The following is a 16,188-nucleotide window of genomic DNA, read 5'->3' as shown; positions in this document are numbered from 1 at the left end:
CCCCATGCCCTCTGTCCCTAGTAACCTGTAATCTACTTTCCGTCTCTATAAATTGCCATATTCTAATTATTTCTTGTAAGTGAAATCATCAAATATTGGCCCTTTTGTGTCTGGCTTATTTCACTCAAACCATGTTATTTTCAGGTTTCATCCATGTTGTCGCTGGTATCAGAGCAGCATTCCTTTTTACAGCTGAGTAGTATCCCATTGTGTGGCTAGACCATGCTTGTTTATCTAGTTATGCGCTGATGGACACGGGTTGTTTGCACATTTTGGCTATTAGGAATAATGCTGCAGTGGACATTGGTGTACAATTACTGGTTCGAATCCTGCTCTCAGTCCTTTTGGGCACATACCCAGAAGTGGGATTTCTATACTTACGGGAAGTCTATACTAACTTTCTGAGAACCGCCAAATTGTTTTCCACAGCAGCTGGACAATTTCACATTCCCACCAACAAAGTTCCTATTTCTCCGCATCATTGCCAACATTTATTTCCATTTTTAAAATAATAGCCATTCTAGCGGTGTGCCGTGGTTTGCGGACCCATTTTAACCCATGGGACAAGGCTGGAGGCTGCGCGAGTGGATCGCGCCTTTGACACTCTCCTCAATTCCTCTGCTTTAGGTTGCCGCGTCTGGGACTCTGGCTTCCCATACAATAATGTGTGGAGTAACAGCACTTCAGTGTTATTTGTAATTTTTAAAAAATGAAGCCTCAATGTCCATCAACAAAGAGATAAATTAAATTACGGTACATCCATAATATGCCATTCCACGCAGCTACTAAAAAAATTATGTTGATTTTCATCCAAGTAACCCAGAGCTACTGATCACATGCCAGGTACTGCCTGGGCGCTGAGGACACAGCCGTGGCCGAGATGGGTGCCCGTGCCCGTGCCCAACCAGTGACTGCGGACCAGTGCACACAGCTTCAGGGGCAGTGAGGCTGCAGGGGACGCGGACCTGGGGCGGGGGCAGACGGCCGCTCCTCGGCTGTGACATGGCAGCTGAAGGAGAACGAGGCGGTGGCCGCCCTCTGAGGCCTTCCGGGTGGAGAAAGCTCCTGGCACAGGGGGGCACCGACAGGAGGCCCCTGGGCGTGGTAGGATTCGATGGCGGCGAGGCCGGTAGGGCCCCGGGGTGCACCGATGGAAGCTTCTGCAGTGGCCGCCACCGTGCCTGCCAGTCGCCGCAGAGCCTGCGGTCACCGTGACCCTGGCAGTGCTTCCTGTGGTTTCCTGAGGCCCGATTTTCTGGGCCGGAGCACTTCCTGAAGGGGGTTTCTCCTCCTCCTCAGCATCCGAGCTGACCGCATTGAGGACTTCGAAGGCCAAGGGCACTGGCCCGGGCGGGCAAAAGAAAGCGGCCACCCAGGGATACGGGTAATGGGTGAAGGAAGGAGCTGGGAGCCAGCGACAACAGAGGGAACGAGGCACCGTGTGAGAGGGACGGGGTGGTGGCCGCAGCGCCCCGGGGCTGTAATGTGTGGGGTGTACCAGGCCACCCACCTTTGACCTCAGCTGTTGGGGGGCCTCTCTCCTCTTTGGGGGGGAGCCGAAGGGGTTGGTGGAATGAGGGGAGCTGTTATGACAGAGGCTGGAGTAGCCAACCCAGAGCATGGTCCTTGGAAAGCCAGAAAGCCCTCCGTGGAGCCCCCCACCATCCCCCAGGCGAGGGGAGCTGGTCTGGGGCCCCCGCTGAGCAGAGCAGGGGGAGGGTGCTGGGCAGGTGGCCTGGCACATGGGCATGGGGCCCGGCGGGAGACGGCAGGCACCCTCCAATGGGCGTCCCTCCAGGGGTGGCACAGCTGTCCCCACTGGGCCCCACCTGCTCCCTCTCCACCTGCTCTGTGCCCGGGAAGCTGCCTAGCCAGGGGGGGCAGGCATCAGCAGGACCCCAGCCCTCCGTCTTGCTCTTGGGTTTGGGCAGTGGGTGGGGAGGAGTGAGGAGGGGTGAGCGCCTCCTCTCCCTGACTCTCCCCTGTGGCGTGGCCCTGCAGTGTCTGTCCTCCACCAGAGCTCACTGTCCCCTCAAGGCAGCCCTCTCCCTCTCCTTCCAGGCCCCCTGCTGTGCTTCTCCCTTCCGGCGGGGCCCAGGCACTGCCCCCCCTGCCTGCTCCCCTCTGGAGCGTGCCTCTCGCGTTCTCAAGTCCCTGGCCCTAGATCTGGAGCCCTGCCCGGGGCTTGGAAGCTCTGCCCCGCGAATCCCCGGCTCCTGCTCCCTGCGACCCCGAAGCACAGAGTCAGGCGGTGCCGACAGCTGCCACGCGGGGGCGCGCTGCGGGCGGGGTGGGCGGTTTCCGGAGCTGGGTGCTCCCAGACTCGGGGACCTCCTGCTCCTGGTCGGAAAGTGGGGTGGGGACCCCGCATTGAAGCGTCTCTGCGGGGCTTCGGTGAGGTCACGGGGCTGCCTGCGGTTATGCGGCCGTGACCATGGAGGCCGGCGATCGCCAGAGACTCGTCCTGCACCCCGCCAGGTCCCCAGCCCCCTCCCCCAGCCCCCCTCCCCTCCCTCTCATCCTCTCCCAGGCCCCTCAGTCCCCTCCCCTAGTCCCCTCCCCTCCCCCAGGTCCCCAGGCCCCTCCCCCACGGCCTCCCCCAGGCCCCCCAGGCCCCCCAGCCCCCCTTCCCCACGGCCCCAGTCCCCTCCCCCACAGCCCCCAGCCTCCCCTGGCTGCCCCAGGCGCGCTCTGCGCACTGGCCGCGGCTCCCCATAGCCTCAGGGATAAAGGGCACTCCTGGGCGCAGCAGTCATCAGTCACCGCCCGGTGCAGCCTCTGACCTAGAAAAGTCCCCGCCCGGGGCCACAGGCCACCCAAGGCACTTGCTAACTGCCCAGGCCGGGCGGTGTGGAGGCGGGACCGCTCTGCATTCAGGAAGTCGGGGAGGAGGCGTCCGGAGTGGGGAAGGCGGCCGGGAGGCCACCCAGGTGCACAGCAGGGGGCGCGGACAGCCATACACCCCATTTTACCAAAGAGGACACCGGGGCTCAGGGAGGTCCTGGTAGGGGACAGCCTGCTCTCAGCACCCCCCGTGCCCCGTGCCTCGGGGAAGGCGACCCAGGGCTCTCTCCACGGGGTCCTGTCCCCAGGAAGAAAGACCCCTAAGGAAAATTCCCTCGGGACCTGGGTGGAGCCAAACACCTCCCGCGCAGCCTCCCGCGCAGCCTCCCGCGCAGCCTCCCGCGCAGCCTCCCGCGCAGCCTCCCGCTGGCCGGCACACGACTCTGTCCCTGCCTCCCCTGCAGAGAAGGCCCCCCGCCCAGAGAGGGTGAGAGCCCCGCCCAGGGCACACAGCGAGCGGCGGGGGAGCCGGGCTTCTCCCAGGCCGGTGCCCCTGACAAATGAGAGCGCCCAGGGCCCGCGGAAGTGGCCAGAGGGGGCCCAGGAGGGCAGAGCGGGGACCTGGCCCCCCACCACGCCCTCCACTCCCAACTTCTCCTGGGAACTTGCTGGAAATGCAGTCCACACCCGCTGGGCCGACCTTCCTGGGAATTCGAACCCACGCCCAAGCCTGAGAGCCGCCCTGTACGCGCGGGACCCCGCCCCCGCTGCGCGCGTCCCCAGCCGCCCCGCGGAGGCCCGCCCCGCCTCCCCGACCTTGAACCGCAGGCTGGGGCTGGGGCTGGGGCTCCCCGCGGCCCGCGGCCCCCCACGGCCCCGGCCTGCTGGCTGCCCGCGCGCCTTTGTCCCCAGGCGCCGTCGTGCTGGGCGTGGGGCCTGCGGGGCCGTGGCCGGGGGGCGCGGGGCCGGGCGGGGCGGGCTGGCGACGAGGCCAGGCGCCTGCGGGCAGCGGGCTTCGCAGGCGGGGCGGGGCACTCGGTCCCCATCTGGCCCTGCCTGTGCCCACCAGCCCCAAAGGGGCGGGAGTCAAAGGAGCGACCCCGGAGCGCTGGGGGCTTCAGGGGACTGACGCGAATTCTCTAGATGCTCCGTGTGCACAGGGAGGACGGTCAGGCAGGGGTTCAAGGGGGTACGGGGTGAGGCCCGCCTACCCCCCCCCCCCCCCCGCGGGCCCCAGAGGCAGCAGCGCCGCCGCCCTGGGCGCAGGGCCCACCCGCCCGCTCCAGGTCCCAGCCGAGCGCGCGGGCCCCTCGGCCTCGCTGGGCCCCGGGATCCTGTGCCGTGACGTGGGGTGACGGAACACCACCCGCGGGGGGTGCGCGAGGATTAAATGAGCTGATTATACGCCAGGCGCCTGGAGAGTGCCTGGAGCTCACCTAGACTGTGGCGTGTCCTTCCAGAACCTTCCTACGCTCCACGGGCATCTGGGCACGAGGGTCGCATCGTTCACGTTTTATCTTCGTGCCGCCAAGGTGGCCCCCCCGTGATCGCGGCTCACCCGCCCCCCCCTCCGCGTCCTGGAGAAGGGTGTGTCCCCTCGTTCTAGCGGGTGGGCGAGGGGTGGCAGGACCTACCGTGTCTCCGTGGCTCCCCCTCAAATCCTGACCCACCGGGGGTCACAGCCCCGCCCCGCCTCAGTCTCCCCAAGCGCACCGCCGGGTGCGCCGGGGCGGGGCAGCAGGGGCTGGCGGGCGACCTCTGCCGCGGGTGACTCGGCGGGCGGCGCCTTGGGCAGCGGCCCCCCTGCCCGGCTGCCCTGGTCAGCTCCGCCGTGGGCCCGGCCTCGCGGCCCAGCCCCCGTCAACACTGTCCCCGTCCCCCGGCCGCCTCGCTCGCCCCGGTTTCGGGCCGCGCGACCTCCAAGCCCGAACTCAAGCATCGCCGCGGGCAGCCCCCCCACGCCGGCCGCCCCCCACGCCGGCAGCACCCCCCCTAAGCCGACAGCCCCCACGCCGGCAGCACCCCCACGCCGGCAGCAGCTCCCCCAAGCCGACAGCCCCCACGCCGGCAGCCCCCACGCCGGCAGCACCCCCACGCCGGCCGCCCCCTACGCCGGCAGCACCCCCCCTAAGCCGACAGCTCCCAAGCCGACAGCCCCCACGCCGGCAGCACCCCCCCTAAGCCGACAGCTCCCAAGCCGACAGCCCCCACGCCGGCAGCACCCCCACGCCGGCAGCAGCTCCCCCAAGCCGACAGCCCCCAAGCCGACAGCCCCCACGCCGGCAGCACCCTCCCTAAGCCGACAGCCCCCACGCCGGCAGCACCCTCCCTAAGCCGACAGCCCCCACGCCGGCAGCACTCCCCCCACGCCGGCAGCACACCCCCCAAGCCGACAGCCCCCCCCACGCCGGCAGCAGCCCCCCCAAGCCGACAGCCCCCACGCCGGCAGCACCCCCCACGCCAGCAGCAACCCCCCACGCCGGCCGCACACCCCCCCTCTGGTCGACCCCCACGCCGGCCGCTGCACGCTGGGAGGGGCCCGCCCCGCCCCCCAGGCCTCGAGGCCCCCCGGCTTTGCCCTCTGGATCTCCCGGCGACCCCCAGCGAGCCTCAGTTTCTCCGACTGTGCAGAGGTGGAGGCTGGAGGAGCCGCCGCTGAGCGGAGAAGGGGTGTCAGCCGGACCCACCCCGTCCTCGGTTCGTTCAGCCTGGAGTCCCCGCTCGCCCCCTCCGCGGAGGTAAAAGGGACCGGCAGAGACTCAGAGACCGGGACCGAGACCGAGGCTCAGAGCCACCAAGTCCAAGGGGAGAGGCAGGGGCCCCCCACACACCCCGCCGCCGCCCGCCGCCCGCCGCCCGCGCCCGCCTGGTCCTGGTTCAGGGCCCGGGGCCCCGCGAAGAGGACACGCGTCTGGGTCGTGCGCCCTGCACCTGGCCGGGGCCGCGAGCCTTGGCCGCGGAGGTCCGAGTGGACCCGGGCCCGGTGGCCGCCCAGGCCAGGAGGGGCACGAGACAGGCCTGGCTCCTCCCTCGCCCCCCTGGGCGACAGACGCCCTCCGCCCCTCCCCGGGGGCGCCCTCGGGTGGGCCCTGACCCCACGGACGCCCGGGGCGCAGAGCAGCCGCCCATGCTCAGCTGCTGGTGGCCGGGGGCTTCCCTGGAGGGCCCTGGGAGCCGCGTGGCCGGGCCTGCCCGCCCCCCGGGGGGCTGCTCCTCTTAGAGCGATTCTCCCACTGTGGCGTTTCACAGACTGAAACCTGATCACTATTAGGTCTGGAGAGAAACGTCCCCAGACTTTGGGCCATCAATCAACATTTTGGGCCTGGGGAAACCTGTCCTGCGGGTGGGGTGAGACCATGGTAGGAGCGCAGGTTTCTCCCCCGCCGGACCTCCCCTTTTCCACCCCCAGTCCATCCCCTGGGCAGTCCACTGCCCCCTGGCATAATGGCTAGGACCCCCTGCCCACCAGCCCACCTGGGCGAGGAGGAGCTCGGCCCTGGGCCCGACCTCTCAGAGGACCGGCGTGTGAGGACAAATGTAAGACAACGGTGTGAAATGCTGCAGGCACTTGCAAACTAAATACTCCAATGCTCTCTTGTCGCTTTGCTAAGCCTTTGCCAAGCCTTTGCCCACCCCCGAGGAGAGTCCGGAGAGTTTTACCCCAGCTGGCCACCAGAGGGTGCCAAGAGCAACCCTTCCGAGGCCGGAGCCTGGCTGCCCCCCACCCCCACCCCCACCCACTGCCCCAGCACCTCCCAGAGGCCACCCCACCGCCATCCAAGCGTCAGAGGATGCAGGAGGGTCGGAAAGGGGGGGACTCCAGCCTCAGCGTGGCCAGAGGACATCAGAGAGAGTTGGCCTCTGCCCTTTATCTAGCCCACCCGATTGTCCTCTGCCTCGGTGGGGTCACGAGGGCCCAGAAAGGAGCTGCCGAGGACACGGAGCCAAGGCTGGGTGAGCCGGGCCTGGACCTCAGCGCCCATCTCCAGGTCTGTCGCCTACGAGGGTGGGAGGCAGGAGGGAGGGAGATGCCCCTCACCGCAAGGCAGGCTCTGCAGGCTCGGACACGGGCTCCAGGCCTGCCTGCCAGGCCCTTCTCTGACTCCACCATAGAACTTTCTTCCTCCCGGAGCACTTCCTGAGAGCCCTATTAGGAGCAGTCCCCAGGAGCTGTGAGGCCCCTGCCAGCTGACACCTTCGCTGACACCTAGCACCTCTGGCGGCAGCTAACACCTGCATTCCCAAGTCGGGCAAGGGAGTGGGGTGGCCTTTGGGGGATGGGGCTTTCCTGACGTAGGGGAGGGTGGGTGTCGGGATGGCGCAGTGTGCAGCCACAGTGGACAGGCGTGCAGCCTACTGGGCATTGCTGCGTGACCCTCAGGGAAGATTCCGTCCTTCTGGTCCAGACACTCTTGGGTGGAGAAGTGTGCGTGTGCGTGTAGGGGGGTGTCCCTTCCTTCTCAGAATTTTAGCTGACTGGGGTCCTTGCCTGCCTAAAACCTTTCAGCAGCTCTGACTGTCCTCACATCAGGGGCCAAGCTGGGTATTCCCAGCCAGGCGTGATCTCTGCCAGCCTCCTGCTCCAGTCTCACCTCTCCTTACCCACCAACCACACCCGTTGTCAGTCTCCCCGGCTGCGCCCCAGGTCAGGCCTCGGCTGCTTCTGCCATGATGGCCTGTTCTACACCCGCCTCCTCATTAACTTATGCAAAAAGTGCCACCCATCCCGTGTCCACGAGATAGAGGCCCCGAAATTGAAACACAATATATATTTTGGCACTGACACTTCTCCGTCTGACCCGTTTCCCTTTGCTGGGCCACAAAACTGTGAATTCATCAGATCATGAATTTGGATGGGGCTTTATTCATCACAGTGACCCAAGCACCCAGCAGTGGCACTGAGTAAGCTCAAATAAATCTTTAATTCATGAATTACTGGAAGAAAGAATGGTGAGAAGATGGATGGCGGATGAATTGTAGGGGTAAATGGACAATGGATGGACGGATGGAATGATAAAGATGGATGGTGGAGAGATGGAAGTGAGACTGGTTTGACTGATGTGTATGGATATGGATAATATAAATATATAAGGATAATAGATGAATGCATGGGGGATGATGGATGAGTGAATTAATTGATGGTTGGTTTGAGTGAATGATTGTACAAGTGGATAAATTAATGGATGAATGATAGATGCAGTGGTAGAATGGGTGGGAGTGTGTGGATGGATAAAAAGTGGATGTAGCATGGATAATGACTGAATAGGTAATGGAGCCATGGCAGGTGGTGAGCGCTTGATGGTGAGTGGATAGAAGATGGTTGGTGGTGGACGCATCTATGGCTATGTGATGATGACTTGATTAATAGATTGTAGATGGATGGATGTAGGTTAAGTGGATGAGCATGTTGAACTGAATAGTAAGGGGATGGGAAAACGGCTGTGGCTCAAGCAATTGAGCTCCTGTTTACCATAGGGAGGACCTGAGTTCAATCCCCAGGACCTCCTGGTAAAAAAAGAAAAAAAAAAAGGGCGTCCCAGACCTGTGTGGCACCGCACAGTGAGACGCAGGCCCCTGCGTGGTGAAGCAACACACCGAAAAGACAATGATGCAACCGCAAAAAAAAAAAAAAAATATAGTAAGGGATGATTTATGTAGGATCCATCCATAATGAATGGAAGGATAGATGGAAGATACATATGAATGGATATGTAATTGATGGATGAATCAGGTAAGTGGTGGCTGCTTGATGGCTGATGCATGCATGGAGAGTAAATGGCAAACGAATGGATGGTTGTTTGCTGGATGGGTAATGGCTTATATACTATGGAAGTGTAGAGAGAGGGTGGGTAATGGATGGATAATGAATAGATGGATTCTGAAAGGATAAATGATGATTCTGTGATGAATGGATGGAAGGCTACCTCTGGGAAATGGATGGATGGAAGGTGACTGGTGGAGGAGTATGGTGGATGGATGGTGGGTGGTGAGTGGTATATAGTGAGTGGATAGTTGGATGGACGGTAGGTGGATAGGGAAAGGATGCTGAATGAAGATGGATGGTGATGGGTTGGTGAATGGATGGATGGCGGATGAATTGTAATGATGGATGGAGAATGGTGGATCTACTGCACCTAGAACAATCCTTGGCACATAGAAGGCACTCAATACATTTTTGTAGAATGAGTGATTATGGATGAATGGTAGCTGGTACTTGGATGCATTTTGGGTGAATGGTGAATTATGATTATGGGGAGATAATGCATGGCAGGATGGATGGAGGTCTTTATGAGATGGGCAATGCATGGATAAATGTGTGGTGGCTAGGGATAAGTGGTGGTGGTTGGTTGATGGGCGGATAGTGGGTTCTAGTTCATATAAATATGAATGTATGGTGGATGGTGAGAGACTGATGACAGAATTGTAGATAGATGGATTGTGGTGGATTGAATGGAGGCTAATATATGAGTGGTGGATAAATCAGGTTAAATGGATATAGATGGATGGCAGATTGATGGTTGGCAATTAGATATCTGGATGGAGAGATGGTTGTTAAATATTTGATGGAAAGCTTTAATATGGTGGGTGATGGCTGGATAGATGGTGGATGGCAGGATGGTTGGATGAAAGTAGATCTGATGGATGAGACAGATGATAGAAGGTGAGTGGATAGATGACGGCTGGCGGTTGGTAAGTGGTTGAGTGTGGATGAATAGGTGGATGCATGGTAGCCAGACTGTGACTGGGGCTGGTGGCTGCTGGATGGATGGGGAATGATAGCTGGTGACTGATGGATAAAGAATGCATGAGAGACAGCGGTGGGTGTTGGGTGGTAGACGGTGTGTGGTGAACAGATGGTAGTGGAGTGGTGGATTGTGGATGGGGGAAGGTTGGACTGTTTATGGTAGACGGTGGATGGTTGGTGCTGGATGGGGTTGGGTGGATAAGGTAGATGAGTGGTGGATTGTAGACAGCTGGTGGTTGGATAGTGGACGGTGGCTGGTGGATTGTGGAGCGCTGGTGAGTTCCTGTGTGTCAGAGATGAGGCACTCAACCTCAGATGTCGACTTGAACACCAAGCTGAGGAGACCGACTGTGTTTTTTTGGGAATGGGCCTGAGGAAGGAGAGGAAGGGGAGCCCGTCCCACCTCCCTGTCCTCTACATTCCTCCGTTGGAGGGAGTCCTCTTTCTCTGCAATCTGATGCCCCTGAATTCTGCACCCCCCATTCCTGAACCCCAACCTTAAGACTCGGGCTCTCTAGTGGCCAAGATCAGGTGGGGGGTGGGTTTGGAGTTTGTCAAAGCGGGGAGGAGGCCGGTGTCCTTTATGGGTGCTGGAGCTGGAAGCTGGAGGCACCTGTGGGCGGTGGCCCCAGCTGGCAGAGGGGCGCGGCTGTGAAGGAGGGGCCGGGCCAGCGAGGGCCTGCCGGGCTGAGAGCGTGAGGAGAGAGGGCGCGGGAGGGCGCGGGAGGGGAGCGCAGCGCTGAGCGGAGCCTCGCCTCTGGCTTCCAGCACGGGTGGTGAGTGTGCGTGAGGCCCGGTGCGGGGAGGGTGGGAGAGGAGGACGGGGGTGGTTGAGGGCTCTGGAGCCCGAGCTGCCTGGGAGGAGGGGGTCGTGGGGGCCTCGGGCAGCCCCCGGCTGCTGGGCGCGGTGCCGGCAGCGCAGAGGGGCCCTGGGCACTTCTCTGCCTGCCCAGCCCCTGGAGTGGTCCGCTGCGGCGCCTCCCCGCTGCCGGCTCGGTCCTGTCCGGGCTCTGGTGGGATTCTGGTCCCTGGCCCTGCCCCGCTCTCTCGACTCCCCTTTGCCTCACCTCTGGGGCCAGCTCTGCTTTTCCTGCCCCTCCTGTGGCTTTCTCGCCCCGTCGGGGCTGCCTGAGGCTTACCCCCCCCCCATTCCAGGGTCCTGGGATGGGGTCCCCAGAAGGAGTCATAAGGAGGGGTGGGCCCTGGGAGCGGTGGAGCTGGGGGAGCTTTTACAGGCTTGGGGTGGTGTGGGGGCATGGGCGGGGATGGCTTGGGTGCCCACCACCCCAGGGTGCCCCCTGCAGCTGGTGGGCCCTCCCGACTTTCCCGGGGCCGCGGGGGCCTGCCCCTGAGCTGAGCTGGGTGTCTGCGGGAAGGGCATCTCATTCCAGAACCAGAGCCCTACCTCTGCTGGGCGTGCTCAGGGGCCCCTCCCCAGCGCCCAGCGGGGCACGCAGGCACCCCCGGCTGGGCCCTCCACCTGCCCCACTCCAGCACCCCATCTCCCTGCCCCTCGGCTGTGCCCAAAGTCAGGTCTCCGCAGGCTCTGGGGAAAGCCAGCGGCGGGTGCCCGAGGGCCCTCCCTTCCAGACCCTTTCTGCAGGGTGGCGGGGGCCCCTGCCCCCACGCTGATGCCTGGCACCACCCAGTGTGGGCAGGACGACAGTTTCCCTTTGGGCTGTGGGTGCCGAGGGCCTGCACCCAGGTGCAGGTGGGGTGTCTGCCTTCGGGGCACAATGGACACCTGGCCCCCGCCAGCTTCCCCAGCCGCCTCTCTCCAAAACCCTGGGGGCCCTGGGGTCCTCTGTCCCTCCCCTGGCTGCTCCCTGCTCAGCCCCCCCATGCCCAGCCTGACCGCCTCCTGCTCAGCTCTCTTTCAGCTTTGGACTAGCTGATCCTCCTCCAGGAAACCCTCCTGGGTCTCAAGGCACTAGCGGCCTCTGGCCCATCAGGGCACATCTGTGCCGCCCTGAGGTGGGTCGGCAGGGGCGCTGGGCTGGGCTGGGTTGGGGCAGTCCTCCTGTTTTCCAGGAGGGCGCTGGGATCTGGCACCCGGCCAGCGGCCAACGCTTCCTTCTGCTCCCAGTCCTCGCGCAGCCGGACCGCGGCAGCAGGATGAGCGCCCCCCAGCCCGCCATGCCAGAGCCAAGGCCCGCTGGGGAGGCCCGAGGCCCAGTGGGAGAGGTATGTGGCCGCGGCCCCGGGGCCAGAGGGCCAGCCTCGGGACCACGCCTTCGGGCATGCCTGTCCTTGCCTCTGGCCTCAGTTTACCTGTGGTGGGGGCAGCTGCTCTGTTCTAGGCGCCTGACACACACGGCACTTGAAGGCCCAGCTGCCCTGACCTCCTCAGCACCCATTCTGGACTTCAGGGACCCCAGGGCTCGTGCCCCAAGATGCAGTTGTCCTCTGCTGAGTTAGGCAATGCCAGGGTCCCCTGCCCCCAGCTCCTGGTTTTATTTGGGGGGGGGGGTTGATGCAGCTAAAATGTGAGGCCCCCCACACCAGGGGTGCAGCCTCGGGGTGTTCAGTTCTGGAGTCGGGGAGAGGCTGGCAGAGAGTGGGGTCAGCCCACCGCACGGGGCCACTTCCTGGCAGGGAGGAGGGAGAGGGTGGGCGCGGGGTCCCAGGAACCCGGCTCTGCTGGCCCCGGCCTTCTTCACCCCAGCAGGCCGCTCGGGGTAGTGGGGTGCCCCAGGGTGGGGGTCAGGAGGGCTTCCTGGATGGGGAAGGTGCTCCTGGGCTGGCAGTGCCAGCTTTGGGGGCTGAGCCCCAGAGGGGCCCTCACCGGGGTCTTTGGCTAAAATGCCGATTCCTGGGCCCCCACCGGAAGTCAGGGCTGGGCCCAGGAATCGGCATTTAAATGGGCTGTCCCTTTTTCTGACGCTGCCACCGAGGACAGCGCTGTGGGCCAGGCCCCTCCTCGAGGCCCGCATAGGTGGTGGGGGAAGAGCGACTGTGCCCCAAATGGCTGTCCTTCCAGGCCCAGTGACTGGGGGGAGTTCCAGGAAGGGGCAGGGGCCCAAGCCGAGGTGTGCAGCCGAGGCCGGGCAGGGCAGGTGGCCGCTGGGGGCGCGGGGGCGCTGGCGGCGGCACGCCTGCACAGTAGGTTTGGCAGCTTGGGGGCCCGCGGTGCAAGGCCTCGGGTGGGGGCGGAGATGTCCGCGGGGGCAGCCCCCGCCTGGTCCTGTGGGCACCGGACAATGGGCCCAGAGGGAGCGGAGAGGGAGCTGCCAGCAGTTGCTATAGCAACACCTTCCCAGCTCCTCAGAGATGCCCGGAGGAGGCCAGGGGCCCAGCAGGGAGACCCCGGGAGGGGCAGCGGGGGTACCAGGTACAAGGGCAGCTGGGGGTGCACGGAGCCCGGGGCACACATGCTGCGGGCCGTGGCCTCTCCGGCTTTAGGGTCCTGTCTGTGACATGGGCCTCTGGGGACCAAGCCTGGGCGGGTCCCAGGTGCCCCCAGGAGAGCTGTTACCCCAGCGGCCGAGTGTCCCAGCCCTGCATGGTGGGACCGGGAGGGTCGCGGACCCCTCTCAGGATGTGCACACACACACTGGGGGACCAGAGGTGGGGGGCCTGGTATTGCCCTGACCCCTGCCCACCCTCCCTGCAGGCCGTGGGGGGTGCCCGGGAGAAGGGCCCCCGGCTGAGCCAGCGGCTGCCCTCCATCGTGGTGGAGCCCAGCGAGGTGGGTGCCGTGGAGAGCGGGGAGCTGCGCTGGCCCCCCGAGGGCACCCAGAGGGGCCCTGCCCAGAGCCAGGCTGCTGCGGGTAGGTGGGGGCTGCCCATGGGGTGCTGAGCGGGAGGGGGCCCCCTCCCTGCCCGCGCCTGCGAGCAGGTCCTGCCCACTGCGGCTTGCCCATGCCCCGGCCTCGGCCCAGGCTCCGGGGCGGCCTGCTGTGGCCATGGCCACTGCCCCCGGGACCCGCTGTCCCCTCCTCCAGGCCCGGCGCCCGGGGAGGCATGGTGGGTGTTGGTTGAATGGGGGCTGCATTCTCACCCCCTGGCCATGCAGTCCTCTCCCTCGTTGACTTGTGGGCACCGGAACAACCTGCGTTGCCCCCGGGCCCGTGCCCTCTCTAAAAGACCATGGGAAGCTTCTGGAGAGGGGCCGCGTGGACAGGACAAGGGTCGGGCAGGGGCCGGGTCTGAGGCCCCGCAGGCTGGGCAGCGGGGGGGGTCGGGGGAGGCCTGAGGCCACTGGGGCCGGGCAGGCAGGGCCTGGCGAGCTTGGGCCCCAGAAGCCTCCTGGGGGACCTGTCCTTGGATGAACACGGCCTCGGCGGGGGCTGCTCAGAGATTCTTTCCCCATCCCCGGACCTCAGCCTGGGGCAGCAGCCAGGGCCGGGCAGCACCCCTTGCAGGAGCGGCCTGGAGGGGCCCGGCCACGCCCCAGCCCCCGCCTCCCTGCAGGCCTCCTTGACTGCTGCTGGACCGGCTCGTGGGTCAGTCCTGGGCCTTGGGCTCCTTGAGCTCTGGAAGACCCCAGGGCCTGCCCTGGACCGCCCCCTGCCCTGCCACCACCTTTACTCTGGTGGTGGTGGGGTTCCTGCTCCCCAGAGGCTGCCCAGCACCCCTTCCCCTCCCGTCACCCGTGGGGCGGCCGCAGCCTCCCCCAGCCCGGTGTCTGTGCAGGCTCACGTCGGACCCCCGACACCCACCTGGGCTAGGCCCCCCACCCCATTTCCTTGCAAATCCATGCACCCAGAGGCCCACCGACGGCGAGGCCCTCGTCTTTCTGCAGCCCCCTCTCCCAGCCGACCCGCAGAACCAGGGGAGCTTCCGGATGACGCTGGCAGGGTGTGCTCCGGCTCCGAGGACCTCGCACCTGCGGCCCAGGGATAGGCCAGGGACGGGGCCTGCGCCCTGCGCCCCGACATGGAGGCCGTGGCCTGTCCAGAGCACCCACGGGCAGCTCCGGCCGGTCTACTCCCCTCCACCCTCCCTGGCCCGGCCTGCGGCCACTGCGCTCTCCTGCCCGTGGCCCGGGCCTCCTCCTCGCTGTATGGCTTGAAGCAGAAATAAAGGCCTTCCTGGCAGCCGGGGGACATATGGCGCTTGACCACTTGGGTGTCAGGCCGCGGACGGGCCACGACTCCTCCGGGCCTTGAAGAGGAGCCTTTAGCCTGGACTGCCCGGGCCCCCCCCGGCCTCCTGCCCAGCTGCGGCCAAGGGCAGGGGTCTCCCCATCACGCCCCCCCACCCTTGGAGCAGCAGGGGCTGGGAAGGGTTCGTGGGGTGAGGGGCCCTGTTCTACACTCCACCTCGTGACAGCCTCTCCCAAGTCCCATTTGATGGATGAGAAAACCGAGGCGCCCAGGCTGGCCCTGGCCCGGGCCAGGTGGCCGTGGCTGAGGGCGGGGAGCCTGGCAGGGGGGGCCCGCGTGGGAGGGCGGGGCAGGCGGGCACCTCCTGCTGCACGAAGGTGTCCCGCTGGCCCGAGCTGGTGCGGGGGCAGAAGCGTGCCTGCTGCCTGGGGCCCCACTCCCAGCTCCCGGGCGGAGGACCCCGGGCCCTGGCAGGGAGGAGCCTGCCTGGGGTTAGCCTCACGGCGGCCGCAGGCCCCAGCCCGGCGCGCGGAGGGGGAGGCGGGCGACACAGGCCTCTCTGTGCTCTCCCGGACGCCTGGCCCAGCTCCGTGTGAATAAGGCACTTTCTCCATTTTCCTTCTAAAAATACCCCCCACCCCCAAGCGCTGGAGAGGCGGGAGGCGGAAGTGCGGAGGCGCCCCGGCAGGCTGCTCTCATTTTACCCCGAACCCCACCCTCAACCCAGGGCGCAGGAGGGCAGCGGAGCTGGCCTTGGGGGTCCTGCCCCATCCTCCAGCCCTTCTGGCTGGGGCCTCGAGGCCTGGCAGGTTCGGCTGGCCTGTCTTGGTCCCCACACTCCCGGGGCTGTGGGAGCCTTGGACCTGCTCTGCTTCGTCCCCCTGCCTACCTGACGACGTGCCCCGGGCAGAGCGGCCGTGGGGCCGGGCCGGAGCCGTGGCGCCTTCCCCACGGTGACGACAGCCTGTACTGGCACTTGCCACTGACCCCTGCTGCCCCCACCCAGGCCCAGCCTGGTGCCCGGGCACGGGCTGCATCCTCTCCTGCTGTGGTTTATTTAGGTGCTTACCCCTTAATTCTTTCGGCAAGACTTAAGCGAGCTCGGGGAGGCCGTGGGTTCTGGAGAGTCCAGAGAGCCCGGGCAGCCCCGGTGCCCGCGGTGGGAGGGCCGGGTCCAGCATGGGCAGCCCAGAGAAGACGCAGCCTATGCAAATATGTAAATATTACGAGACTTACCATAGGAATCAGCTCGCACAACCACAGGGGTTGACAAGTCTGATTGCAATAAGGCAGGCTGGGAACGCGGCCGAAGATGAGCTGGACTTCCCCAGGAGAAACTGGCTGGCTGAAGTCCAGACAAATTCTTTCTGACTTTTGAAATCCTCAGTTCTGGCTTTAAGGCCTCCACCTGAGCAAATGAGACTCCCCTCATAGCCAAGGGCAATCTCCTTTGTTGATTGTAGATGCAGTCAGTGGTAGATGCAGTCAACTGCCTGTAGATGCAAATCCATCTACAAAACTCCCTCAAGTACTTGCTTGATCAGCTGGACACCATAATCTGGCCACATGGACACGTTAACTCGACCATCAGAGGCCCCGGGGCACTGCCCA

General features: G+C 64.7%; 1 protein-coding gene across 2 annotated transcripts; it reads left to right on the top strand.

Annotated features, from left to right (window-relative positions):
- The first annotated feature begins 1,205 nt into the window (after positions 1-1,205).
- On the top strand, positions 1,206-14,564 carry LBHD2 (LBH domain containing 2). 2 transcript variants are annotated; one of them, XM_058291261.2, is made up of 5 exons: positions 1,206-1,384; positions 11,399-11,503; positions 11,616-11,713; positions 13,143-13,299; positions 14,274-14,564. In XM_058291261.2, the coding sequence occupies exons 3-5, from the start codon at positions 11,645-11,647 to the stop codon at positions 14,372-14,374; spliced, it is 327 nt and encodes a 108-aa protein (XP_058147244.1). In that variant the 5' UTR covers positions 1,206-1,384; positions 11,399-11,503; positions 11,616-11,644; the 3' UTR covers positions 14,375-14,564. The 2 variants fall into 2 exon arrangements, with proteins under 2 accessions (XP_058147244.1, XP_004450732.2); XM_004450675.4 differs by lacking the exon at positions 1,206-1,384 and having other exon boundaries at positions 10,848-11,503.
- The last annotated feature ends 1,624 nt before the right edge of the window (positions 14,565-16,188 follow it).

Source organism: Dasypus novemcinctus, chromosome 3 (assembly GCF_030445035.2).
Source record: "Dasypus novemcinctus isolate mDasNov1 chromosome 3, mDasNov1.1.hap2, whole genome shotgun sequence".
Lineage (NCBI taxonomy): Eukaryota > Metazoa > Chordata > Mammalia > Cingulata > Dasypodidae > Dasypus > Dasypus novemcinctus.
The sequence above is the reverse complement of the archived record's forward strand: the minus strand, read 5'-3'. Positions and strand labels throughout refer to the sequence as shown.

What these genes read in the sequence shown, in the direction of transcription:
- LBHD2 (XM_058291261.2), top strand. Translation starts at nt 11,645, where the DNA reads ATGAGCGCCCCCCAGCCCGCCATGCCAGAGCCAAGGCCCGCTGGGGAG. An exon ending in CCCGAGGCCCAGTGGGAGAG is followed by an intron (nt 11,714 to 13,142) that starts GTATGTGGCCGC and finishes CCCTCCCTGCAG; the next exon opens with GCCGTGGGGGGTGCCCGGGA. An exon ending in CCAGAGCCAGGCTGCTGCGG is followed by an intron (nt 13,300 to 14,273) that starts GTAGGTGGGGGC and finishes GTCTTTCTGCAG; the next exon opens with CCCCCTCTCCCAGCCGACCC.